Source organism: Eublepharis macularius, chromosome 4 (assembly GCF_028583425.1).
Source record: "Eublepharis macularius isolate TG4126 chromosome 4, MPM_Emac_v1.0, whole genome shotgun sequence".
Lineage (NCBI taxonomy): Eukaryota > Metazoa > Chordata > Lepidosauria > Squamata > Eublepharidae > Eublepharis > Eublepharis macularius.
The window spans coordinates 184,572,494-184,592,622 of record NC_072793.1 but is presented as its reverse complement, the minus strand read 5'-3'; the positions used below and the strand labels follow the sequence as shown (position 1 = coordinate 184,592,622).

Here is a 20,129-nt window from a genome sequence, read left to right as displayed (position 1 = left end):
CCTCTCCTGCTTCCCTGCAGATGTGGGTGAGAAAGGGGGGCAGATGTCCGTGGGGCAGAAGCAGCGCCTGGCCATTGCCCGAGCCCTGGTCCGGAACCCCAAAGTCTTGATCCTGGACGAAGCCACCAGTGCCTTGGATGTGGAGAGCGAATCAGCTGTAAGTCCGGGGTGGGGTGGGGTAGGATTCTCATTTATAATTGGGCAGGGGGAGAGTAAACTAGTGTGGGTGAAGAGGTTTAGCGCTGAACCCGGTTCTTGGTGTCGGGCTCCTTTTTTGGACTCCCTGATGCAAGCTTACAAGTGAGAGGCTCTCTGAGCACGTGTGGAGTTCCTGGTTAGTGTTTGCATGAGGCTCCTCAGGAATCCTGCAATTATTTTGATACCATTTCCCATTGCAGCTCTGAAAGCAGTGTTCAGATGCTGAAATATATAATAATAGCCATCGAATCAACAGCAAGAAAACTAAAATAATAAATACAAATGCAGTAAAATGCCTAGAAAGGCGTTCCCTGGGCGGGTGGGTTGGGTGAAGGCAGGAGATTCATGCAGTCGGTAAAAAGAGTTTAGGAAGCAGATCCATAGCCCAAGCGCCCGTCTTTGCAGGAAAGAGCCAGCGTGTGTGTGTGTTGGGAGATGTAAATTTGGGAGAACTCTTCCCTGGGCTGAGCTGGATATTGTGGTGAGGGCTGGGTATTAGAGCCGGTGTGGTGTAGTGGCTAGAGTGATGGACTAGGATCTGGAAGATCCAGGTTCGAGTCTCCACTCTGCCATGGAACCTTGCTGGGTGATCTTGAACCCGTCACATCTCCTCAGCCTAACCCACCTCACAGAGTTGTTGTGAGGAGAAAATGGAGGAAGGAGAATACTGGAAGGCACCTTGGATCCCTTTTGGGGTGAAAGGTGGGATATCAATGAAGTATTTTTTTTTTTAAAAAGCCAGGAAGCTGTTCCACTCCTGGGACTTTCTTCTATGACTTCAAGAAGAGACCCTCTGAGCATGTACAGAGTGCATTCCATGTATAACTTGAGTGAGAGTAACGGGCCTAGAATGGAAGAGGGAGGTATTGGCAGCCAAGTGCAAAGGTCTCCTTGGCCAGGGATTTGGGAGGGATGCATCCAGGCAAGGGCCTCAGTACCACATCCATTCCAGCTCTGTGATTTTTGGATAATCTGATATGAAGGGGGGAGGGCAGGGATTGTACCTAAATACAGTGTGTGTGTGTTTGTGGGGTGGGGGAGGGGAGGGTTTACCACAACCTTTCTCCCTCTGACTCCAGGCTGTTTCCTCTTTCTTCCACTAGATCCAGAAGTCGTTGCTTGGCAGCCAACGCCGGGCAGTGCTGGTGATCGCTCACCGCATGCAGACGGTGGAGAACGCCAACAAGATCGTGGTGCTGGAAGCTGGGAAGGTGGTCGAGGAGGGAACTCACGAGGAACTGATGGCTCGGAGGGGCCCCTACCACAAACTGGTGCAAAGGAACTGGGCTCAGTGATTTGTAGAGGCGCTGTTTGGGCAGCCCGTTTTTGGCTGTAGAATTTTGTGTGGACCGTGAAACATGTCTTGGACAAGAAGAGTTGGTCCCGTCCTGGAGCCATGGAGGGCCGCAGTGACCACAAGAGAATGCACAGCGCCTAGCGCTCCTTGGGGGGCCCTCAGCTCCTCTAAGCTGAAGAGATTTTAGGTACCCCTCACTGGTTGATAGGTTTTGTTTTTATTGTAATTGTATTATTAGTGGGATATAAATGATTGTAAGGAAACTATAAACGGCTGTCGTTGGGGCGTTAGATGTGAAACGTGAATGGGGAAGGGATAGAGAGAGCAAGTGTGAGAAGGCGGGCTGCATCTTTTCTAAAGAAGAGCAAGCAAAAAAGGAGAAAATCAAGTTCCCGAAACGTTTAAATTTCTGCTAAGAGAAAAAAATCCTTTCACTTGGGAGGAAAATCTTGCTAGTTGCCTTTACAGTGCATTCCTAAAATGAGTTACTCCAGTCTAAGCCCATTGAAATTAATGGGCTTAGACTGAAGTAATCCTTCTTAGAATTGCATTGTTAGAATAAAAACTGAATTCGTGCCATTAACAAACGGGATTTTCTGGATTCAGAGATCCCTTTAATGCTTGAACTACGAGAGGCATTTCTCTGTTAAGGTTCTCTTGCCCACCATCCCTTGCAGCACAGACAGGGATGGTGGATATTTATCCCCTCTGTGAAAAAAATATAGTTTAACCACTTCCTCGACCTGTCAGAGCCAGTGGGGTTCAGTGGGGAGAGTGTCTGACTAGGATGGAGGAGGTCCTGGTTCGAATCCTGACTTAGCCACTGAAAGCTGCTGGCTGACACTGGGCCAGGCACACACATTCAGCCTCTCCTGCATGTTGCATCAGCGGCTGTTTCCAAATTGCCTTCAAGGGCAGCCCTACAGATTGTGTTAGGAGTAGTCAAGCCTCCGTTGCGTGGATCAGTGTAGGGGGGAAGGATATGGGTCAAATACCACTGGTAAAGAGCACTTTTGGCCACTCTCTACTAACAAAGCTGAATCCAACAGATCCTGAAAGATAAACCTCTACCTTCTCCTGCTGGTAGCAAGTGTGACTTCTGTCGGGGATGGTGGAATAAGGCAAGACTATTTCAAGTGTCTGCTTGAAATCATCCACGGCAGTTCCAGACTGGCCAAGAACTGCCTGCCCTTTGGAAGAATTCAGCTCACTCCTCCTCCCATGTGATTCTTTCCTTTGAAAGAGAGAGAGTGTGGTATAGTGGTTGGAGTTTTGATGAACTTCATCATTAGATGTCCTCCTTTGAGATGTGCTCCGGTTCTCTGTCCCCCCCACCTCAAAGATCTGCCCCGTTTGCCCAAATCCACACACAGAACTCTCCATAATTTTTTCTCTTTTGTTAGGCAACCTTTAAATGTGCAACAGTTCATTCCGTCAAAGTCAACACTGAAGACTGGTAAATGCATTTTGGAAATGACCAACAGCAAACCAACAAACGGCAATCTGTTTCTTAGTTTGCCGGTGATGTGGCCAAATCTTGCTTTTTTTTGGCAGGGATATGCAAGAGCAATTTTAGCAACCATCAGTCCAGAAACCAAGAGTAGAATCTGCTTGCAAGACATTCTCTGGTTTGTGTCAACGATGGCTGAACTTGGCTGATGTACCATAGTGGGAGAATGGCAAAAAAAAAAAACCCTCCTAGACTCCATTTCTGCCCTGGGACAAAAGTGCAGGGATGCTGGGATGGGGAGGCAGAACAGACCCCCCCCTTAAAGAGGGAAAGTCAAGGCCCTCCAGTTGTGGAAGGGGCAAACAGTGGCGGGTGGGGGGCATCGTTACAATTCAGTCCCCATCCATTTCATCTGCTTCGGTTTGCGTCTTCTAAACAAAGAAGTCATTTGCTAAAGAAAATGAATTTCCTGATGTAGGATCGAGAGCCACCGGGACTAAGTGATGAGTCCTGCCAGGAAAGAGAGGGAAAGATCATCAGAAGCCATAGAAATAAATACGACACTCTACAGTGGTATGATGGAATTGAATCAGTGGTTTGTATTTGCCCGACCCAGTAAGAGTCCAGTTTGGAGATGGAGGGACTTGGATTCCTGGTTTCTGTTCCGTGATGGATGTATCAGGCCCACCTTGATTTATTTATTTATCTAAAACATTTATATGCCGCCTTTGCACCCAAACAGGGTGCCCAGGGCAGTGAACATCAAGGCACCAGAACATTTAAAGCCGTATTTAGAAGGTACATAAATTGTTTAACAATACAATAAAAATATACATACAGAGAAGAGGGCCAAGAAGAGTTTCCGGGGGGTACACCAAATGAAACAAAAAAGTCTTTACCTGCTGGTGGAGGACAATGACAGAGGGACACAGGCAAATCTCTCTGGGGAGGGAGTTCCAAAGTTTGGGGGCCACAACCGAGAATGCCCTTTCCCCAGTTGCCACCAATTTAGCCTCAAATGGCTGGGCCACCTGAAGCAGGCCTCCAAAGAGGATTGGAGTGAACGGGGAGGTTCATACAGAAAAAGGCAAGTATGCTGACCCCAAGCTGTATAAAGGCTTTAAAAGTCAATGCCAGTGCCTTGAATTGGGCCCTGAAGCACATTGGGGGTCAGTGCAGTTGGAGCAAGCCTGGGGTGATAGACTCCCTGTGACATACTCTAGTCAATGTCTGGGCTGCAGCATTCTGTACCAACTAGAGCTCCTGGACAGTCTCCAAGGGCAGCCCCACGTAGAGCGCATTGGCTTGAAACCACAAGTATTGCCTGGATGTTATGGGCAGGCTATTGGGTGGATACAGATTCTAGTCCCCATGGAGACCTGTAAGACCCATCCTAGGGAGGAAGGGGGTCCAAGCAGGCTGGTGGTCCTAGAGTGGAGTAAAAGTTTCCAGAGTGTTTCCCCCTCAACAAACTGCAGTGATGCTATTCCATCTAGAGCTGTCAACTTAGGCTTGGGAAATTCCTGGAGCTTTCAGGTGTGCCCGGAGAGGATGGAGTTTGGGGAGGGAGCTCGGCAGGGACGTGACGCCGTAGATCCCATACTCTGGAGCTGAACTCTCTTGCAGGCGAACCGATCTCTGCATTCTGGGGAACAGCTGTAATTCCGGGGAAACTCCGGGCCCCACACGGAAGGTGGCAACTCTAACTCCACCGGCCTGCTTCCCCCTATGCCCCAGTCTCCCTGAAAGCTCTGCGGCCTTCCCAGAATGGGATGTGATGGGGTGAAAGGAGTTCCAGCTTACTGGCGGGAGACTGCTTTGGAAGCAGAACTGCCTGGGGAAGAAAGAGACAAGTAGCTCCTCCTAGGTCCAGCCCTCCTTGTTCTTAACACTGAGGGAGGGGAAGGGTGAGATAGACCCTACTGGGGAGACTCTTGGGCAGTGGGAAGGGAGTGTGCAGCCCCTCAGAACTTTCCAGCCCCCTGCCCGGCTTTGTTCCTTTCTCACCAAACAGCCACCCCCCCACCCCATTACCTTTCTTCTTCAGGTTCCAGGAAAGACCCACGGCTATGAAGGCCAGCCCCAGCATGGCCCCCAGAGTCCCCACCCACAGTTTGCTCTTGGCAGAGGCTGAGGGCCACGGCTCTGTGGAAGAAGAAGGAGTCTTGGGTGAGAAGAGGGGCCGGGCCCAGATTTGGCCTCTCAGACTGGGCCCACAGATCTCAGAGACCAAACTGAGTTCCAAGGTCAGCAAGGATGGATTCGCACTCAGACCCTGCCTCCCCCTCCCCCCGGGAAGTGGGTGGAGCAGCATTGTTTCTGGGGTATTTTCAGGGGTTCCACTACCAAAGCGAAGCATTAAACAGGAAGGGGTGGAAGTGCCCTGATTATCTTGGGAAGGCTAACGGGGGCGGGGGGTGGCCACAGATGAGGGACAAGCCATTGTGAGGTCCTTGGGTGAGAGACTGATGGATCTCTGCGCTGCTCTTGAAATAGTGTAAATTTGAAATTTTAAATATTTTTACTGTATTTGTGGTTTTAAACTTGTTTTAAATGTAAATTTTATTGGCATGTTATGAAGTGTAATCCGCCCTGAGCCTGCTGGTACGGGGAGGGCGGAATATAAATTGAAACAAACAAACAAATAAATCAATCCATACTGCTTGTGGAGAAAAAGGGGGTCTGAAACACCTCTGACTCCAGGGGTGTTTATGGGGGGGGGGGTGTTTCACAGAGCACCCCCCCAAGGTAAGGCACATTTCCTCACCATGGCCGTTTTCACACTGCTTACCTTCCCTCAGAACGACCCCGAATGTCACGCAAAAAATGTGGAAAATCGCGTTTTCTCGCACGAGACGTCACGCAAATCTCATGCAAGAAAACGCAGTCTTCCACATTTTTTGCACGACATTCCGGGTCGTTCCGAGGGAAGGTAAGCAGTGTGAAAACGGCCCATTATGAAAGGAGAGGACCACATGAAGAGATTTTCCTCTTTGGTTTCCAGTTACCACAACCACCTCAGGTCAAGAATCCCCGGTGGACCGCAGATACTTGCCACAGGGAATGAGGGAGAGCTCCAAAAATCTGCCTCCTTGGGAATGGGGGGGGGTCCTTGAGAGGGGTGCGTGTGTGAGTGTGGTGTGCATGGGGTGTTCTCCCTGTTTTCTGAGCTGGTCAGAGTTGATAATCCCAATGCACTTGGTGCGGTTGTGTGTCCAGGAGAAGGGGGAAGCCCTGAAGTCTCTTACCCCACTGCACGGCAAGGGGGTTGTTCAGGCTGCTGTGCTCCACCTGGCAGGCATAGACGTCGCCCCGCTCGGGCACCGTCTCCAGAACCACCCGTTTCTGGTAGGTCCAGTCTCCGTTCTGGAAATCCTCCGAGTACCCCACCCCCTCCGTCTGCTCCTGCCCGTTCTTCAGCCACTTGATCTTAATCTCCGAGGGGTAATATCCTGCCACGGTGCAGATCAGGAGGGTGTGGAGGGACTGGGGGTTTGCCTTGGTGGGGGAGATCTTCACCGTGGGCTGAACTGGAAGGGGGAAAAGGGGGAAAAATATTTCAGAGATTGACTGAAGAGGAGCAGAGAAGTAAAAGAGCAAAGAAAAGAACAGGTTATAATTCCTGCAGCTAAGTAAGATGTTTTCCTGTGATGATAAAGTCCCCCAATCTCACCCTCTGGTCCCTTCACTCACAGGTATTTTTAAATATTTCATTTATATTATTTCTAGTCCACCTTTCTCACAGAGACTCCAGGCAGGATCCCACAGTGTAAGTCAAGATGATCAACTGCCGGGCGCACAATAAACAATATAATAGGGTTTGGATTGCGTGAATTTGAAAACAAGCATAAATCCGAATAAAGAGATGAAACGCTGCTGAAACAAAAAAAATTAACTTGACACGACATATTAAGCCCGTCCCAGTAGGACCATATCTAGACTTTGGAAATTCACTAGTAAGATAGAACTGATCACCCCGAGAGAGATGCAAATGAGAACCAAAAGCAAATTCGAACTAGGTAAAAAAGCAGAAAAGAGGAGAGACCTGGGGATTGAGATTCAGGCTGTTTCCGCACATGTTGAATAATGCACTTTCAATGCACTTTAGCAATCCTTTGGAAGTGGATTTTTTGTTTCACACATGGAAACCCAGTTCCAAATGATCACTAAAGAGCATTGAAAGTGCATTATCCAATGTATGTGGAAGCATCCTCAGAAGAGGTGGGGTTCTGGCTCGAAAGAGCGCCTGCTAAAATAAAAAGGACCACTCTTTCTAGCACTCCCAAAGGCTCCTGCTTGGATTTAAACACCCCCCCCCCGGAACAGAATTGCAGTCTTCCCCTCTGGAAGAAAACAATCACCCGAGTGCTCCGATGCTTTGTGGCTCATGGCTTCCTTCCTGTTTAGCGCAACATGAATTTGAATAGCAAGATATGGGTCCAGTAGCACCTCAGAGGACAACCACATTTTCAGGTGTGAGCTTTCAAGAGTCAGTATCGGACGACCCTGGAAATTTACCCGCCTGAAATGTCTTTGAATCTTTGGGTTGGCTCAGGAGGAGGGAGGGGCTTGCTTCCGGGGGGGGGGGGAGTTCCTATGCAAATACTCTTCTGTGCCCAGAATGCCCCCCCCCACTTCCCTTCTTGTGCTGTGCTGGTAAAATGAACCTGGGTGGTTTGGGGACAGTGTTGCTGACCTGGGTATGTGCATGGATCCTTCTAGTTCCTGGGCTAACATGGGCTTGACTTGGAAGCTTCCACGGAAGGGCTGGGTGGAAACTTTGTAAGTATCTAAAGAAAATGCACACAGCCACGCTCAAGAGAGAAGATGTTTTTGTCTAGGCAGCCGGCAACCCTAAACAGGACCTACCCTGTCCTATTCTGGCATCCTCACAACAACCCTGTGAGGTAGGTTAAGCTCACTGGATGTGACTGGCCCAAGGTCACCCAGCGAGCTTCTGGGGCAGAAAGGGATTCAAACCTGTGCCTCCGAGATCTTAGTCCGACACTCTAACCACTACCCCACACTGGCATTGATCTGTTGTTTTTTGTGGGGAGGAGCTCAGTCTCCAACTGGCAAGCTGGAATCCTCCTGGGGCGAGGAAGCTGCCCGAGAAGTCCTCGCCCTGAATACCCTTCCATCTTCCAGGGCATGGTGGTCCAGCCCTTCTTCCCACTCCAAATTCTTCCACCGGCTGAGAGCCCATGGGGTGGGGGGCAGAGGAGGGAAAAGACCCCCATAGGCTCCCCCTCCCTCCCTCCCTCTGGTGTATGGAGCCCCTCAGCCCCTCCCCCTCACTCACCCTTCCTGCCGATGATCCTCCGGAAGACCTCGTAGGTGCGGGGGCAGGAGTCCACTTGGGCACTCTGGATCTCCAGGACCTGCGGATTACTGTTCATGGACTGGGCCTCAGGCTCACCAAGCGGCAAGAGGGCCTTGAATCTGCCCAGGCGGCTGTCGAAGCGCAGGTACTCTTGCCCGTTGTAGATGAGCCTCCGCAGGTAGTGGACCTCGCCCGCAGTCCCATTGGCAAAGTGGCACTCGTCCTTCGACTGGAGCAGGAATTGGGGATCTGTGGAGGGAGGAGGGAGGCGCTATCAGCAAGAGGAGGAGGAGAAGCAGTGGTGGCCTCCGGTGACCCCCACTCTGTGTTTCAGTGGGAGCTTTTTTGCAAATTTGGAACAATGGATCCCCCAGAGTTGAATGGGGACATAGGATTTTCTCACATTACAGACTAAAAATAAAGCCTGTTGTGGGAAAAAATACAATGGGCTCTAGAAAGGGGAGGGTGGGCAGGCGGACACTGCCTCCTGCTCCGCTCCTGATCTTGGCTGGGTGAAGGGGGGGTAGGCATTGCCTCTTGCTCTGCTCTGGATCCTGGCCGGGTGAAGGTGAGGGGGGGGGGAGAGGTGGGCTTTGCTGCCTCCTCCCTGCCCTGTTTGCCGCTGGGTGAATGCAGGGGGTGAGGGGGAGGAACAGACTTCCTCGCCTTGGCTTCCTGCTGCAGCAGAGCCCTCTGGAGGCACACCAGCTAGATAAGAGGTGTGTCGTCTGGAATACAGCTTGCCCTTTATATAATAGGATGCTAATTTTATGCACTTCACACCCATGTCTTATTAAGCCCATTGCAACATGCATTCATTTGCAATCTCTCTCCCACCCTGGATTATAAAGACCTTTTCCCACTCCTTGTACCTGATGAAGGGAGCTCTGACTCTCAAAAGCTCACCCCCTGGAAATCCAGTGGGTGTTACAGGACCCGAATCTTGCCCTTGTCTCTAGCAACAGCAACCCTTTGAACAGAAGGGGGAAGAAGGGGAAGCATCCAGGTTCCTCTCCCTTTGGACGCCTCCTTTCCAGCTGATCTTCTGCTGGAACCTTTTATGATCCGGGTGGCCCTGTTCTCCCTGCGCCCTCCCCATGCACTCCAAGCGTATCCATCCCCCTGTCTTGCTCTGCTTACCTCCCCCTCCATGGACCAGGGAGGGACCCAGGAGCACCGTCAGCTGCAGCGAACAAATCAGGATCAGCCCAGACCCCATGGCTGCCCCCTTCCAGCCCTGGGTGGAAACTTGGTCGGAAGGACAAGACTTTTGCCATTTAAGTCCTGGAGAGTGGGGCGTGCCCGGGGCCCAAAGGAGCACCAATGAGAACTCAATCTGAGGCAGGATCATCAGTCTCTAGGCAGAAGCACCAGCAGCTCCTCCCCTTTTGGAAAGAGGTCCTTTCAGAAGAGAAGCAAAGGAGGTGGCACCTGACGCTGGACTCACCCCAAGTCTCTGGGGCCAGGACAGAGCTCTGCCCCACTGCCTCCAGTGCCCCCTGGCCCTCTGCACTGGGCACATCCCGCCTCTGAGATGGCAGCAGGATTGGGAGGCTTGGCTGGGTGCCTGTGGCTGCTGCTGCTGCCCCTCCTGGGTGGCCACCTTGTGCCAGGTAAGAGCCACTTATCAGGCAAAGTGCTTGGGGGTTGGAGTTAGAGGGGATGAATGGGAAGGGAGGTTGGGAGGACTTGATTTACTCTGTGTGTGTGTGTGTGTGTGTGTGTGTGTGTGTGTGTCTGGAGTTAAGGCTCTCTCTAGGGAGAGAAGCCAGGAGCTCAGGCTTACCTTAAATCAGAAAATATTTGCAAATTGGCGTTTTCCTTCCTACAAATTACCTCTCCCTTCCAATAAATGCCAAGCAGAGGAGAGCAAAAGGAACTCGCAATCAAATCCCCAGAAAACAGCACCAAAGTCGAGGGCCCCGGGAGGGACTGGAGTCTCAGCTCTGAATGCTGGGAAGGGGCAGGGTCTCCCCACACAGGTCGGCCGGTTGCCCGGCTGCAAGGACTCCACTTAGAGGGCCCGATGAGCCATCCCCCTCCACCCGCTGTGCCTTTCTTCATTAGCTCCAGGGGCCCAGAAAAGGCCTCCTGCCTGCAGCCCAAGAGGTCTTTTTTGCACTGTGTTAAATGGGAAAAAGGATCCAAGATCTGGCTGGTGAATGAGAGCTGTGTGTGTGTGTGTGTGTGGGGTGTCCTTCCTGGCCCGGACTCCCCACAAGCCCTTTGCAAGCTGTAGGAGGTGGGAAGGAAGGAGAGCCTGGCGCAAGATCTCTCGGCTTGGAGAGCTCCCTCCTCACTTCTCCTTCAGCTTGGGAAAGTGTTGCAAAGGCACAGCACAGGGCCCTGTCCTCCCCCTCTTCTTCCTCTGGGAAACACCAGGGAGGGGCGGGGCCGTGGTCCGTGCCCCCCCCCACTTGCCTGGATTCTGTTTCCTGGTCCCCTTCTTCCAGAACTTGCGCAGCACTTGTGAATGAGCTGGCTCAGTCCCTCTTCTTCCCTCCTGGGTGTCAGCGGAAGAGGTGCTGTCGCTGCTGACTGTCGTGCAGCGGGGCCTCGCCCCAGAGATGTGGCTCAGCGAGTTCGTGGCCAGCTTTGAGGGCCACGAGATCTTCCATGTGGACCGAGAGCAGAAGACCGTCTGGCGCCTTCCTCAGTTCCAGGAGCTCACCAGCTTCCAGGCCGAGGGCACCTACCAGTACACCTTTGCCCTCCTTTCCAACATTGACATCCTCATGCGCCGCTCCAACTACACCCCAGCCCGGAACGGTAACTGGATTCGGGGGGTGGGGGACGCAGACAGATATGCACCCACCCTCTCCATGCCCCCCAAAGGTCACCATACTGGGAACCCAAGCCCCAAGCCCAGCCTTCCCAAGAGGGTGCCTGTCACCCCTCTGCAGTGAAGCTGACCCTCATATTCCATCAAAGAGCAGAATGGGACTGGCCGCAACACCGCTCTTCTCTCTCTGCCTCCCCATGCAGTGCCCCCGAAGGTGATGGTGTACCCAGAGAGGCCAGTGGTGCAGGGGGAGCCCAACGTACTCATCTGCCTGGCTGACGAGTTCTCGCCCCCGATGATCCGCTTCACCTGGTTGAAGAATGGGTGGAAGGCGATGGCTGATGTGCAGGAGACGGTCTTCTACCCCACTGTGGACAACGCCTTCCGCAAGTTCTTCTACCTGCCCTTCATCCCAGACGCCGAGGACATCTACTACTGCCGGGTGGAGCACCCAGGCCTGGCCCAGCCCCTCACCAAGGAGTGGCGTAAGGACGGGGGAGGCCCCGGAACGCACGCCTGTCTGGATCGCAGAACCATGAGTGGACACACTACGTGCACGTGGCCCTTCCCGCTGGGGGTACTGGGCTTTGGGAGGAAGATTTTATGGGGGAAAGGGTGGCCCAAGAAGCTCAGTCCTGGCTGTCCTTCCCGCAAAGGGTCCCAGATCTCCAGCCAGGGCTCAGTCAAGGGTTTCACCTCATCTCTCCCCCTCATCTGGCTGCCCTCCGTTCTTCCTCCTCCCCTGGTAAAGTAAAGGTTATCCTTGGTTTCTGGAAGGGCTCCCTTATGAAGGAGCTTCGACTCTCAAAAACTCATGCCCCAGAAACCTAGTTGGTCTTTAAGGTGCGACTGGACTCAATTCTTGCTCTTCTACTTCAGACCAACATGGCTACTCACCTGTATCTATCTTTATGACAGGCAGAAATTCAAGAGGTGAAGCAGCTCCTCTATCTCTGTGCCAGCCATTCTCTTAACCTTCCTTTCCTGGGGCCCTCGTGGCCTGATCCTTGCCCACTTCCCTGGCACTGATCCAACTAATGGTACCCTGGGCACCTTAGCTGTACAGTAACACATCCATGTGGGAAATAGGAGGATCCTGGAAATTTTTTGGCAAGATAGCCCAGGCCTTTTTACAGAACTATGCCTGCCCTGGAGCCATTACAGAGAAAAAACTGGTTTAAATTGGCAGCGTAAGATGGTGTAAAAAGAGGAGTCCTGTTGGGGTCAGTGCTGGGACTGCTGCTCTAGAACGTGTCCATGAAGGGTATTCGGGTCAAGGGGGGGCGGGAGAACTCTTAGTGGTGCCCCTGGAGGAAGAGGAATCCAAGGGGCAGAAACTGTGAAGGCGGTTCTGTTTCCGCTGACCCGCCTTTCCTCTCTCAGGTGCCAACGTAACTGAGTCCTTCCCAGAGACAGGGGAGACGGGAGAGAACATTGCGTGCGGCCTGGGCCTAGCCGTGAGCTTCGTGGGCATTGTCCTGGGCACCGTTCTCATCATAAAGAGCCCACAGAAGAACTAGGCCAACGTCCTCTGGAGGCCGATGTGAGTCCCATAGGAGCCCGAGAGCTTTGATCAGAAGGCCTCATGCTGCCAAATTCAGGGGGCACCACTCACTGTGGCTCAGTGGTGCCAGCCACAGGTGAAGGAAGTGGACAGAAAGGGAGGAGCATGAGAGGAGGTCTTTGTGTCGTATGTGGTGGTGGGGAGCTTGCCAAGCCAGTGTGTGTGGGGGGGGGTGGAGGGGGGAGGTCGTCTGGCCGTGAGATGCTCTGGAGGGCTTTTCTTTGGGGAATGTCTTTGGCCAGACACATCCTTACCCCTCTGCTTCCCTTCCCTTCCAGGTAACCGAGGGTGGATGGGCCCGGCTGAGATCTGCACCTGCCTCTTTCCCAGCTCACAACCTTTGTGGCTCCTTTCTTGGCCTCCTCCTGGATCAGCTCAGCTCAGAGAACGGGGGGGGGGGGGAGCACTTTCCTGTTTCCCAACACCTTTTGATGGCTCCTCCCAGCAATATGGCGCCCACACCAAAGTGGTCCTGCAGGGGCCCAGCCAGGTGGCCCTCTGGGAAGGGGTCGGTGTCCTCCCAAAGACAGCTCTCCAAAGGCTGCTAGCTTCAGCCCCCAATGGGCCCACAGCAATCCTTTCCCACTCGATCGTGATCAAGTGGGACCCCGTTCTCTCACCTTACCATTAACGGACCAAGTAGTTTCCATCCCTGAGGCTCCGGCGTCTCTTCCCAAGAGAGGGACTCCCCTCCAATCTTTGAAACCTTCCAGTCTGGGTGGGGGTTTGCAGTGAGATGCTACCTGCCTCTTCCTATTTGCTTTGTGGAGGGAAGGTTCTCTCACCGTGTTTCTGGATCCAGAGAATCTCTGGGAAGAACCTGCTGTGGGATCCTGAGCGGAGCATGTTAGCCATTTCCCCCCGTACTCTACCATTTTGGTGAGAGCCTGCTATAGATTTGGCAATTATGCTATTAGGAAGCCTTAGATCTCCCAATTATCCGGTGAGAGCCATGTGGACTGGCCCCGAGTGTGCATCTTTAATGGCAGCCGGACAGGCAGAAGTCATCCAGGTGAAATCTTTTCTTGGCATGAGGGTGAAGTGATGGTGGAAAAGGCCGTCCGCTCAAACTCTCTGCTGCCAAAAGCTCAGGAGCTGAGCCAGTAGGAAAGGAAGCCCCCCCGGAGAAATCTGAGGAAGTCGCTGTCAGTAAGGGAGGGGACACGATCCGTCCAGGTGTGGCCTGGTGGGGAAGCCATCGGAAGGCTGTGCGCTAAAGATTCAGGGCTGATTGCGAGCTTGAGAAGCCCCATCCCATAATGCTCAGCTGGCCACAAGAAGGAAGCCTTCGGTCTGCAGCATGAAGCCTACGCTTCCTCTTAAGCAAATGACCCCAAACTCAGGTCAGGCTCTTCTATGACAACTGCAGATTGGGGGGTGGGTGGGTTTGGGGAGTGATTTTGCTGCATGAAAATGTTTGGGGTGGGGCTTCTGCATAGCACCCCCCCCTTACCTCTCAGAGCTACCACGTTACCATCTCTCTGAACCTGGAAAAATTGGAGTCATTTTTTTCTGAATTCTTCTGAGTCTAATTACCTGCTTATATGCCACAAATATTGCTGAAGCAAAGACACAGCCAGGCCCTTTCCACATATTTTGTAACAGCAAACACACATTTGAGGTTGAGTAAAATCCTTTATGGGTACCTGGAGGCAGTCCTGGCTTTCTGTGAGTTTTCATGGTAGAGTGGGGAATCGGGGATTCGAACCCCAGTGTCTCAGTGCAACAATCTGGCATATGCTGTGCCTTTCTATCAAATGCTCTCCAGGGTGGCTCATAACACGCATCTGAAAATGCAAACTCCAAAAGGTAGGAAGGCAGACACCCGGAGAATGTGTTTGGGTCTAGAATGCCACAGGGGGGTGCCACAACAGAGAAGGCCCTGATCTTGGAAGCCACTTACTAAATTCCAAAAAGGACACCCGTGTTTGCAAATACATGTTAGAAATAAGTTTTCATAAGGTTCGGGGCAGGGAGAATGGATCAGGCTCTCCCGGCCGTGTCGCCAATTTGTGTTGGGATTTACTTTCGAGGTTCAGGTGAGCAAAGGATGTGACAGGACTCCAGCAGGCTTAAAACCAGCCATCACTTTACTAATTGCAAGGTCTGCATTGATGGCCAGCGTAGGCCCACTCACCTAAATGGCTGTGCACCCAGCAGGACGCTGATCAATCTATCCCAGTTGACCAGGAGACAGCTGCCGAAGGAGGGCTCCCCCAACAACCCTGAGCTGTCTCCTTTTTATATTCTGTCTCCACCCCTGCCGTCCTCTTTCCAACTGGTTTCACATCAGCAGGGCTTTTTTTCTGGGAAAAGAGGTGGTGGAACTCAGTGGGTTGCCCTCGGAGAAAATGGTCACATGGCTGGTGGCCCCGCCCCCTGATCTCCAGACAGAGGGGAGTTGAGATTGCCCTCTGCGCCTCTCAGCGGCGCGGAGGGCAATCTCAACTCCCCTCCGTCTGGAGATCAGGGGGCGGGGCCACCAGCCATGTGACCATTTTCAAGAGGTTCCGGAACTCCGTTCCCCCGCGTTCCTGCTGAAAAAAAGCCCTGCACATCAGGGTCTTCTTTGGAACTGGTCTCTATTTAGTACTTTCAGTTCTGTGTTCTTGAACTTGGGGAAGATTTCTCCATTGTGGTTTTCTCAGGGTTTACTTTGGTGCCTGTGGTCTACACACAGACACACGGACACACACACACGTCCCTCTACAATACTCCTGCCCAAAACCGTTTAGACAGGTGTGGTCATTTCTGAGGTGCTGCGACTACATAAAGCAAAGACATTTTGCTTAAGCTCCACTTAGCTCTCCTCCCACCCCCGAATAAAAAGCGAGCTAATATCGTTATCTTGCGATCACTTCTGCCCTTGGCTCAGCAAGTACTCCTGCTTCCTGCCATAAGCCGTGGTGGTTAGCGTTTCCTTTTTCTGTTGTTGCAGCCTTGCTGCACACAACTGGCACCTCTACTTTCAAAGTTACATAAATTTAACCAATTAGGGGGGGGGGGAAGCCTGTAAACCTGCCAATTAGTACTTTAAGGTGTTGTTTGATCTCTGATTTCTACTCCTTCCAGGCCCAAGTCAATTTTATATCTAACATAAGTGTTTTTCATTCACACAGCCTGTTCTAATGCAGTGTTTCCCAATCTATGGGGTCCAAAAATGGGGCATGAAGCCTCTTAAAGTGGGTCACAGGCCAGCCCTCTGTAAGGGCCACCCCCTTTCTTTGCAGTGCTCACTTTTTCTCCTCTTCCTCCTAGCCAAGCCCCCTTGACTGTCAACCCCTTTCCTGCCATCTGCCATCTTCTTGCATCTTTTCAACTTAATGCCCCTGAGTGTGCCTCCTCAAGGAGGCAACAGAGAGAGGCTCAAGTACTTGCCCTTAGGGAGAGCTTTCTGAACTCTATACTCAGAAGAAAACTCTTTGTTATAATTCTGTCTCCCCTTTCAGTAACAGGTTTTATGGATGGACTCTGTTGCTGTAATGGAGTCCTCTTAATTTCCCATCTCAAGACATTCAATAATGTGTGGGTTAAATCTTTCCTCTTATCTCAGAACAGGCACTGCTAAAAGTGCAACCACTCTGAAGGCGGTTAGAGGTGATTGAATTCTCAGTGTTCAGCTGTTGAGTATAGATCCAGAGAAGTTAGCCGTGTTAGTCTGTAGTAGCAAAATAGGAAAGAGTCCAGTAGCACCTTTAAGACTGACCAACTTTACTGTAGCATAAGCTTTCGAGAACCACAGTTCCTGTATCTGGCAAAGAGAACTGTGGTTCTCGGAAGCTTATGCTACAGTAAAGGTTAGTCTTAAAGTTACTACTGGACTCTTTACTATTCAGCTGTATCTACCCACCCATCCATGGTGGTTCTTTCGCAGTGGTAAGAGAACTAAGTCTGTCTTATAAGCTTAGATGGAAACTAGGCGTGCTTTCACAGCTTATACTACCACCAGTGTCTTTCTAGACATCTTCCAGCCCTCCTTAGATCACCCAGCTATGTGGTAAAACCATGGGGCTGGCTTCTGCCACAAAGATAGGAGAGGTCTACAGTCTTGCCAATGGTTTCAAAGAGCTGCATGTTCCAAGCTCCCACCCGCAGCCTCAAGGGAGTTTGTGTTTGGAATTCTAAAATCCCTGGAGAATTTTGAAAGCCAGAAGAATCCATGAGCCTCCATGGGTGGACCATTTTAATGTGGGGTGTCAGGGCTATATTCACCCTCGCCTTCAGTAGATAATGGTCAGACTATGGTTCAGGCTGAATCTGCAGTCCCAGAAGAAGTCCTCCCCTCAAAAAGTCAGTGCAAAAGATTAAATCCCAAGTGTGGTCTCATGTGTCAGGCTGGTCGCAATTTGAGAGAGGCTCAGGGCAGTCAAAGAGGTTATAAAATCCTGGACTGGCCCTGAAGAAGAACATTCAGCATGGATGTTGAATTTACCCAAAAACTATCAGTCTAGGTGTCTCTAGCGCCATGTCTGAGAGCACTTCTGCCCACTCCAAAAGGATGCTTACTGGGGAACTAGGAGGCCAGTACAATGAATATATCCTTGACTCACAATGTTACGAGTGTACAATCAATGCCAGCTATAGTTTGTACTGGGAGTTTGTGGAAGTTGAAGGACTCACAGAGGATGACCGTAACACCTCCTCTCTGGCTAATCTGTCTTTCACAACGGACCCAAGGCAAGATTACAAGAATGATTAAAAAGAGCTTTTCAGTCAATCCGGAAGTAGGTTACAAGAGATGATAACGTTTGATTCTAACTGCAAAGTTTCCTAGTAAAGAAAAATAACACAGTTGGGTTGGGATTGAATAGCGGGGGTGGGGAGGGGAGGAAAAGACTAAATGTATGCTAGTATATCTGTTTAAGACAGTAAGACCCATAACTGTAGAAAAGACTTTATCCTTCAAAGAAGTTCCCTCCTGAGCTTGACTATTATACCACAGCTTTGCTCCTTCTGCACAAATGTTGAACAAATCCATGTTGAACATTTTGTGAAAATATTACAGGAGTGCGTAGCCTCAGCCGGACCTTTCCGTAATATGGGAGTCACCCATCAGAATGTGCATGAATGGGCTGTCCTAATAAGGATTATTGAGCAGGCCTTCAGACATCAAACTGGCCTGTAATTCGCCTTGTCAAATCCAGGCCTGGGAAAGCGGATATCTTCTCAGGAAGGAAGGTGCAATGAAGACCAGGCAGGGCAGTACACCATTTGCTCCAACAGATACCTCTGTTTGGGATGTTTATTACAGCGGACACCCTGGCATGGATAAATGTATATGGCTCTAGCCCTTTGGAGTGCCCTCATAAAACAAGGTTTGTGAGAGATGTGAGACTCGGTTAGAACGTAGCCATGGAGGTTTTAACTAGAGATGGGCACAAACAGCAATACAAACAAACAAAAAAGCCATGAACAGCCCAATCTGCTGTTTGTGAACAAGCTGTTTGTGAGGCCCCATTCTAAATGAACAGGTGGTCGTTGCAAGCCTCGTTTGTTGCTGTTCATCAAGCCAGACAGTCTGGCACCTGCAATCAATTCCCTTGGCAACTTAGGCAGGGATTGTCTGAACTCTGCCTGAACTCCTGCTGTTGCCCTGGAAACCCCAGTCTAAGCCCAATTTAGCTTGATAGGCAGGTCTTTCTTCCAAGTGTGGAGCTCCAAATTTGTTACAAGGGAACAAAGAGCAGGGGGGAGGGGGGCTCCCAGTGCTGGCTTTGGAGAGGGAGAGACAGCTGCTGTTGGAATTTTGATAGAAAAAGTGGATTGGAGCTTGAATTTTCTTTGTGTGTGGTGGGATAGGGATCTACCCCTTCAAGTTCCAGGGCTGCTGACAGGCTCTGGGGCCAAGCTATTATTTATTATTGGTACCTTTCCTGCTGCCTGCTCAGATAAGGTTCCTGGGAGTGGTTCAGTAGGGATCTTGACTTGGATGATGGCTGGAGGAGAGCCTGCTGGCCCCCATGAACAGCTAACCACGAACATGTTCGTGAACAGGGCCATGTTCTTGGTTGTTTGTGAGTCCCTGTTCATGGATGGCAACGAACAACAAATATCATATTAGTTTTTTCTGTTCATGCCCATCTCTAATTTTAACTCCCTGGAGGGAGGGGGCATTCTCCTCTCTGGGGACAGTTTAAAAAGGGGCTGTAGCCCTTTGTGTGTGTGGTTCATTGGGAATGGAGGGAGGAGGGCACTAGAGGGGGCTTGCCTCTGCCCCTGCCTCCCCAAGCAATGCACACCGATCTCTGCAGGGGAAGTCCAAGTACTGTTTGGTAATTCTCAAGGGATAGTTAACTATTAGTCTTTATTTCCTTTTCTTTTTATTAGCTGCTAAGCCTAGTGCACCACTCCTCCAACGTACTGTTGTACTCTCTGTATTTCATATTCTGCTGTAGTACAATGAAGATCTTTTTTTGGTTAAGTCAAGCTGTTTCCAAGCCTCACCCACAAACCTCCTGCTTGTCCATTTGCTAGAACTTTGCACATGCACAGAGGCTCCTCAGCTCTCCAAACTGGAGTTAAACCTTTTCATTTTGGGTGGTGGCAGCTACCAAAGAGAAGCCCCCTCTGGGGAACTACACAGCCGATAAACAAGCAAAACAACAAAGCCCGCCTCCTGTAAATCACTGGACTGAAGACCTTATAAACTTATCAACATTTTAATGTATCACATATAGAAGGCAGTTGTACATGGACTTTTCTTTAGATATTTGGAAAGCTTTTATAGATATCTGTGTATAAATTTGCCAATAGTGTTTTTGTAGCCAGTACTGTTTCTGTTCTCCTCCCCCTTTTCTCTCCTGTTTGCTTTTATATTTTTATTTTCATCGCTTTTCATTGCTTTTATTGTTATTTTATTTTTTAATGTTTTTGCACTAATAAAACAAAAAAGAAAAAAAAAGCAGAACAACGAATTTATCCTCGGTTCACAATGTAAGGAGCGTAGAGTCAGTGCCAGCTATAGTTTGCATACCAGGAGTCTGGGAAGATGAAGGACTCACAGACGATGATTGCAACCCCTCTGCCCCGGCCAATCTGCCCTTCACAACTGGGACCCAAGACAAGATTTTAAGAATGATTAAAACAAGCTTTTCAGTCAATCAGGAAGTGGCCTACAAGATAATGATAACAACATTTGAATCTAACAGCAATGTTTCCTAGTAGAACAAAACAACACATTTGGGCTGGGATTGAAGACTGGAGAAGTGGGGAGGAAAATAATAATGCATGCTAATACAGCTGTTTAAGGCGGTAAGATCCATAAGTGCAGAAGAGACTTTATCCTCCCCAAAAGTCCCCTCCGGAGCTGGTCCATTATACCACAGATTTGCTCCTTCTATACGAATGCCCTCTTGAACAATTCCAGTTTGCATATTTTGTGAAATGATAGAGGAGTGTGGGCATAGCTTCAGATGGACCTTTCCATAATGTGGGAGCCTCCAATGAGAAGATGCATGGATGGGTAATGCCAATGTTTCCTGTTTGCAGGGTGGCACCTTCAGAGGGCTTTGCTCA

The 20,129-nt window shown here is 50.6% G+C and overlaps 3 protein-coding genes and 1 pseudogene across 3 annotated transcripts in view; 3 read left to right on the top strand and 1 right to left on the bottom strand.

Moving 5' to 3' along the window:
* LOC129327020 (uncharacterized) overlaps window positions 1-1,838 on the top strand; it is a 43,414-nt gene extending 41,576 nt beyond the window's left edge. Inside the window, exons 27-28 of the mRNA XM_054975402.1 lie at window positions 21-157; window positions 1,302-1,838. Coding sequence (XP_054831377.1) covers window positions 21-157; window positions 1,302-1,493 — 329 coding nt within the window. The 3' untranslated portion in view covers window positions 1,494-1,838. The remainder of the gene's footprint in view (window positions 1-20; window positions 158-1,301) is intronic.
* The window catches only part of LOC129328021 (zinc finger protein 208-like), a 255,638-nt pseudogene that overhangs the window by 204,719 nt on the left and 30,790 nt on the right, over window positions 1-20,129 (top strand).
* On the bottom strand, window positions 2,893-9,497 carry LOC129328509 (SLA class II histocompatibility antigen, DQ haplotype C beta chain-like). The gene is made up of 5 exons (XM_054977618.1): window positions 9,409-9,497; window positions 8,248-8,517; window positions 6,194-6,475; window positions 4,980-5,090; window positions 2,893-3,455 (listed from the first exon to the last, which is right to left on the bottom strand). Exons 1-5 carry the CDS (start codon window positions 9,485-9,487, stop codon window positions 3,442-3,444), a joined length of 756 nt encoding a protein of 251 aa, XP_054833593.1. The 5' UTR covers window positions 9,488-9,497; the 3' UTR covers window positions 2,893-3,441.
* On the top strand, window positions 9,715-12,574 carry LOC129328511 (HLA class II histocompatibility antigen, DR alpha chain-like). Its single transcript, XM_054977622.1, has 4 exons — window positions 9,715-9,881; window positions 10,783-11,037; window positions 11,254-11,535; window positions 12,434-12,574. Exons 1-4 carry the CDS (start codon window positions 9,803-9,805, stop codon window positions 12,568-12,570), a joined length of 753 nt encoding a protein of 250 aa, XP_054833597.1. The 5' UTR covers window positions 9,715-9,802; the 3' UTR covers window positions 12,571-12,574.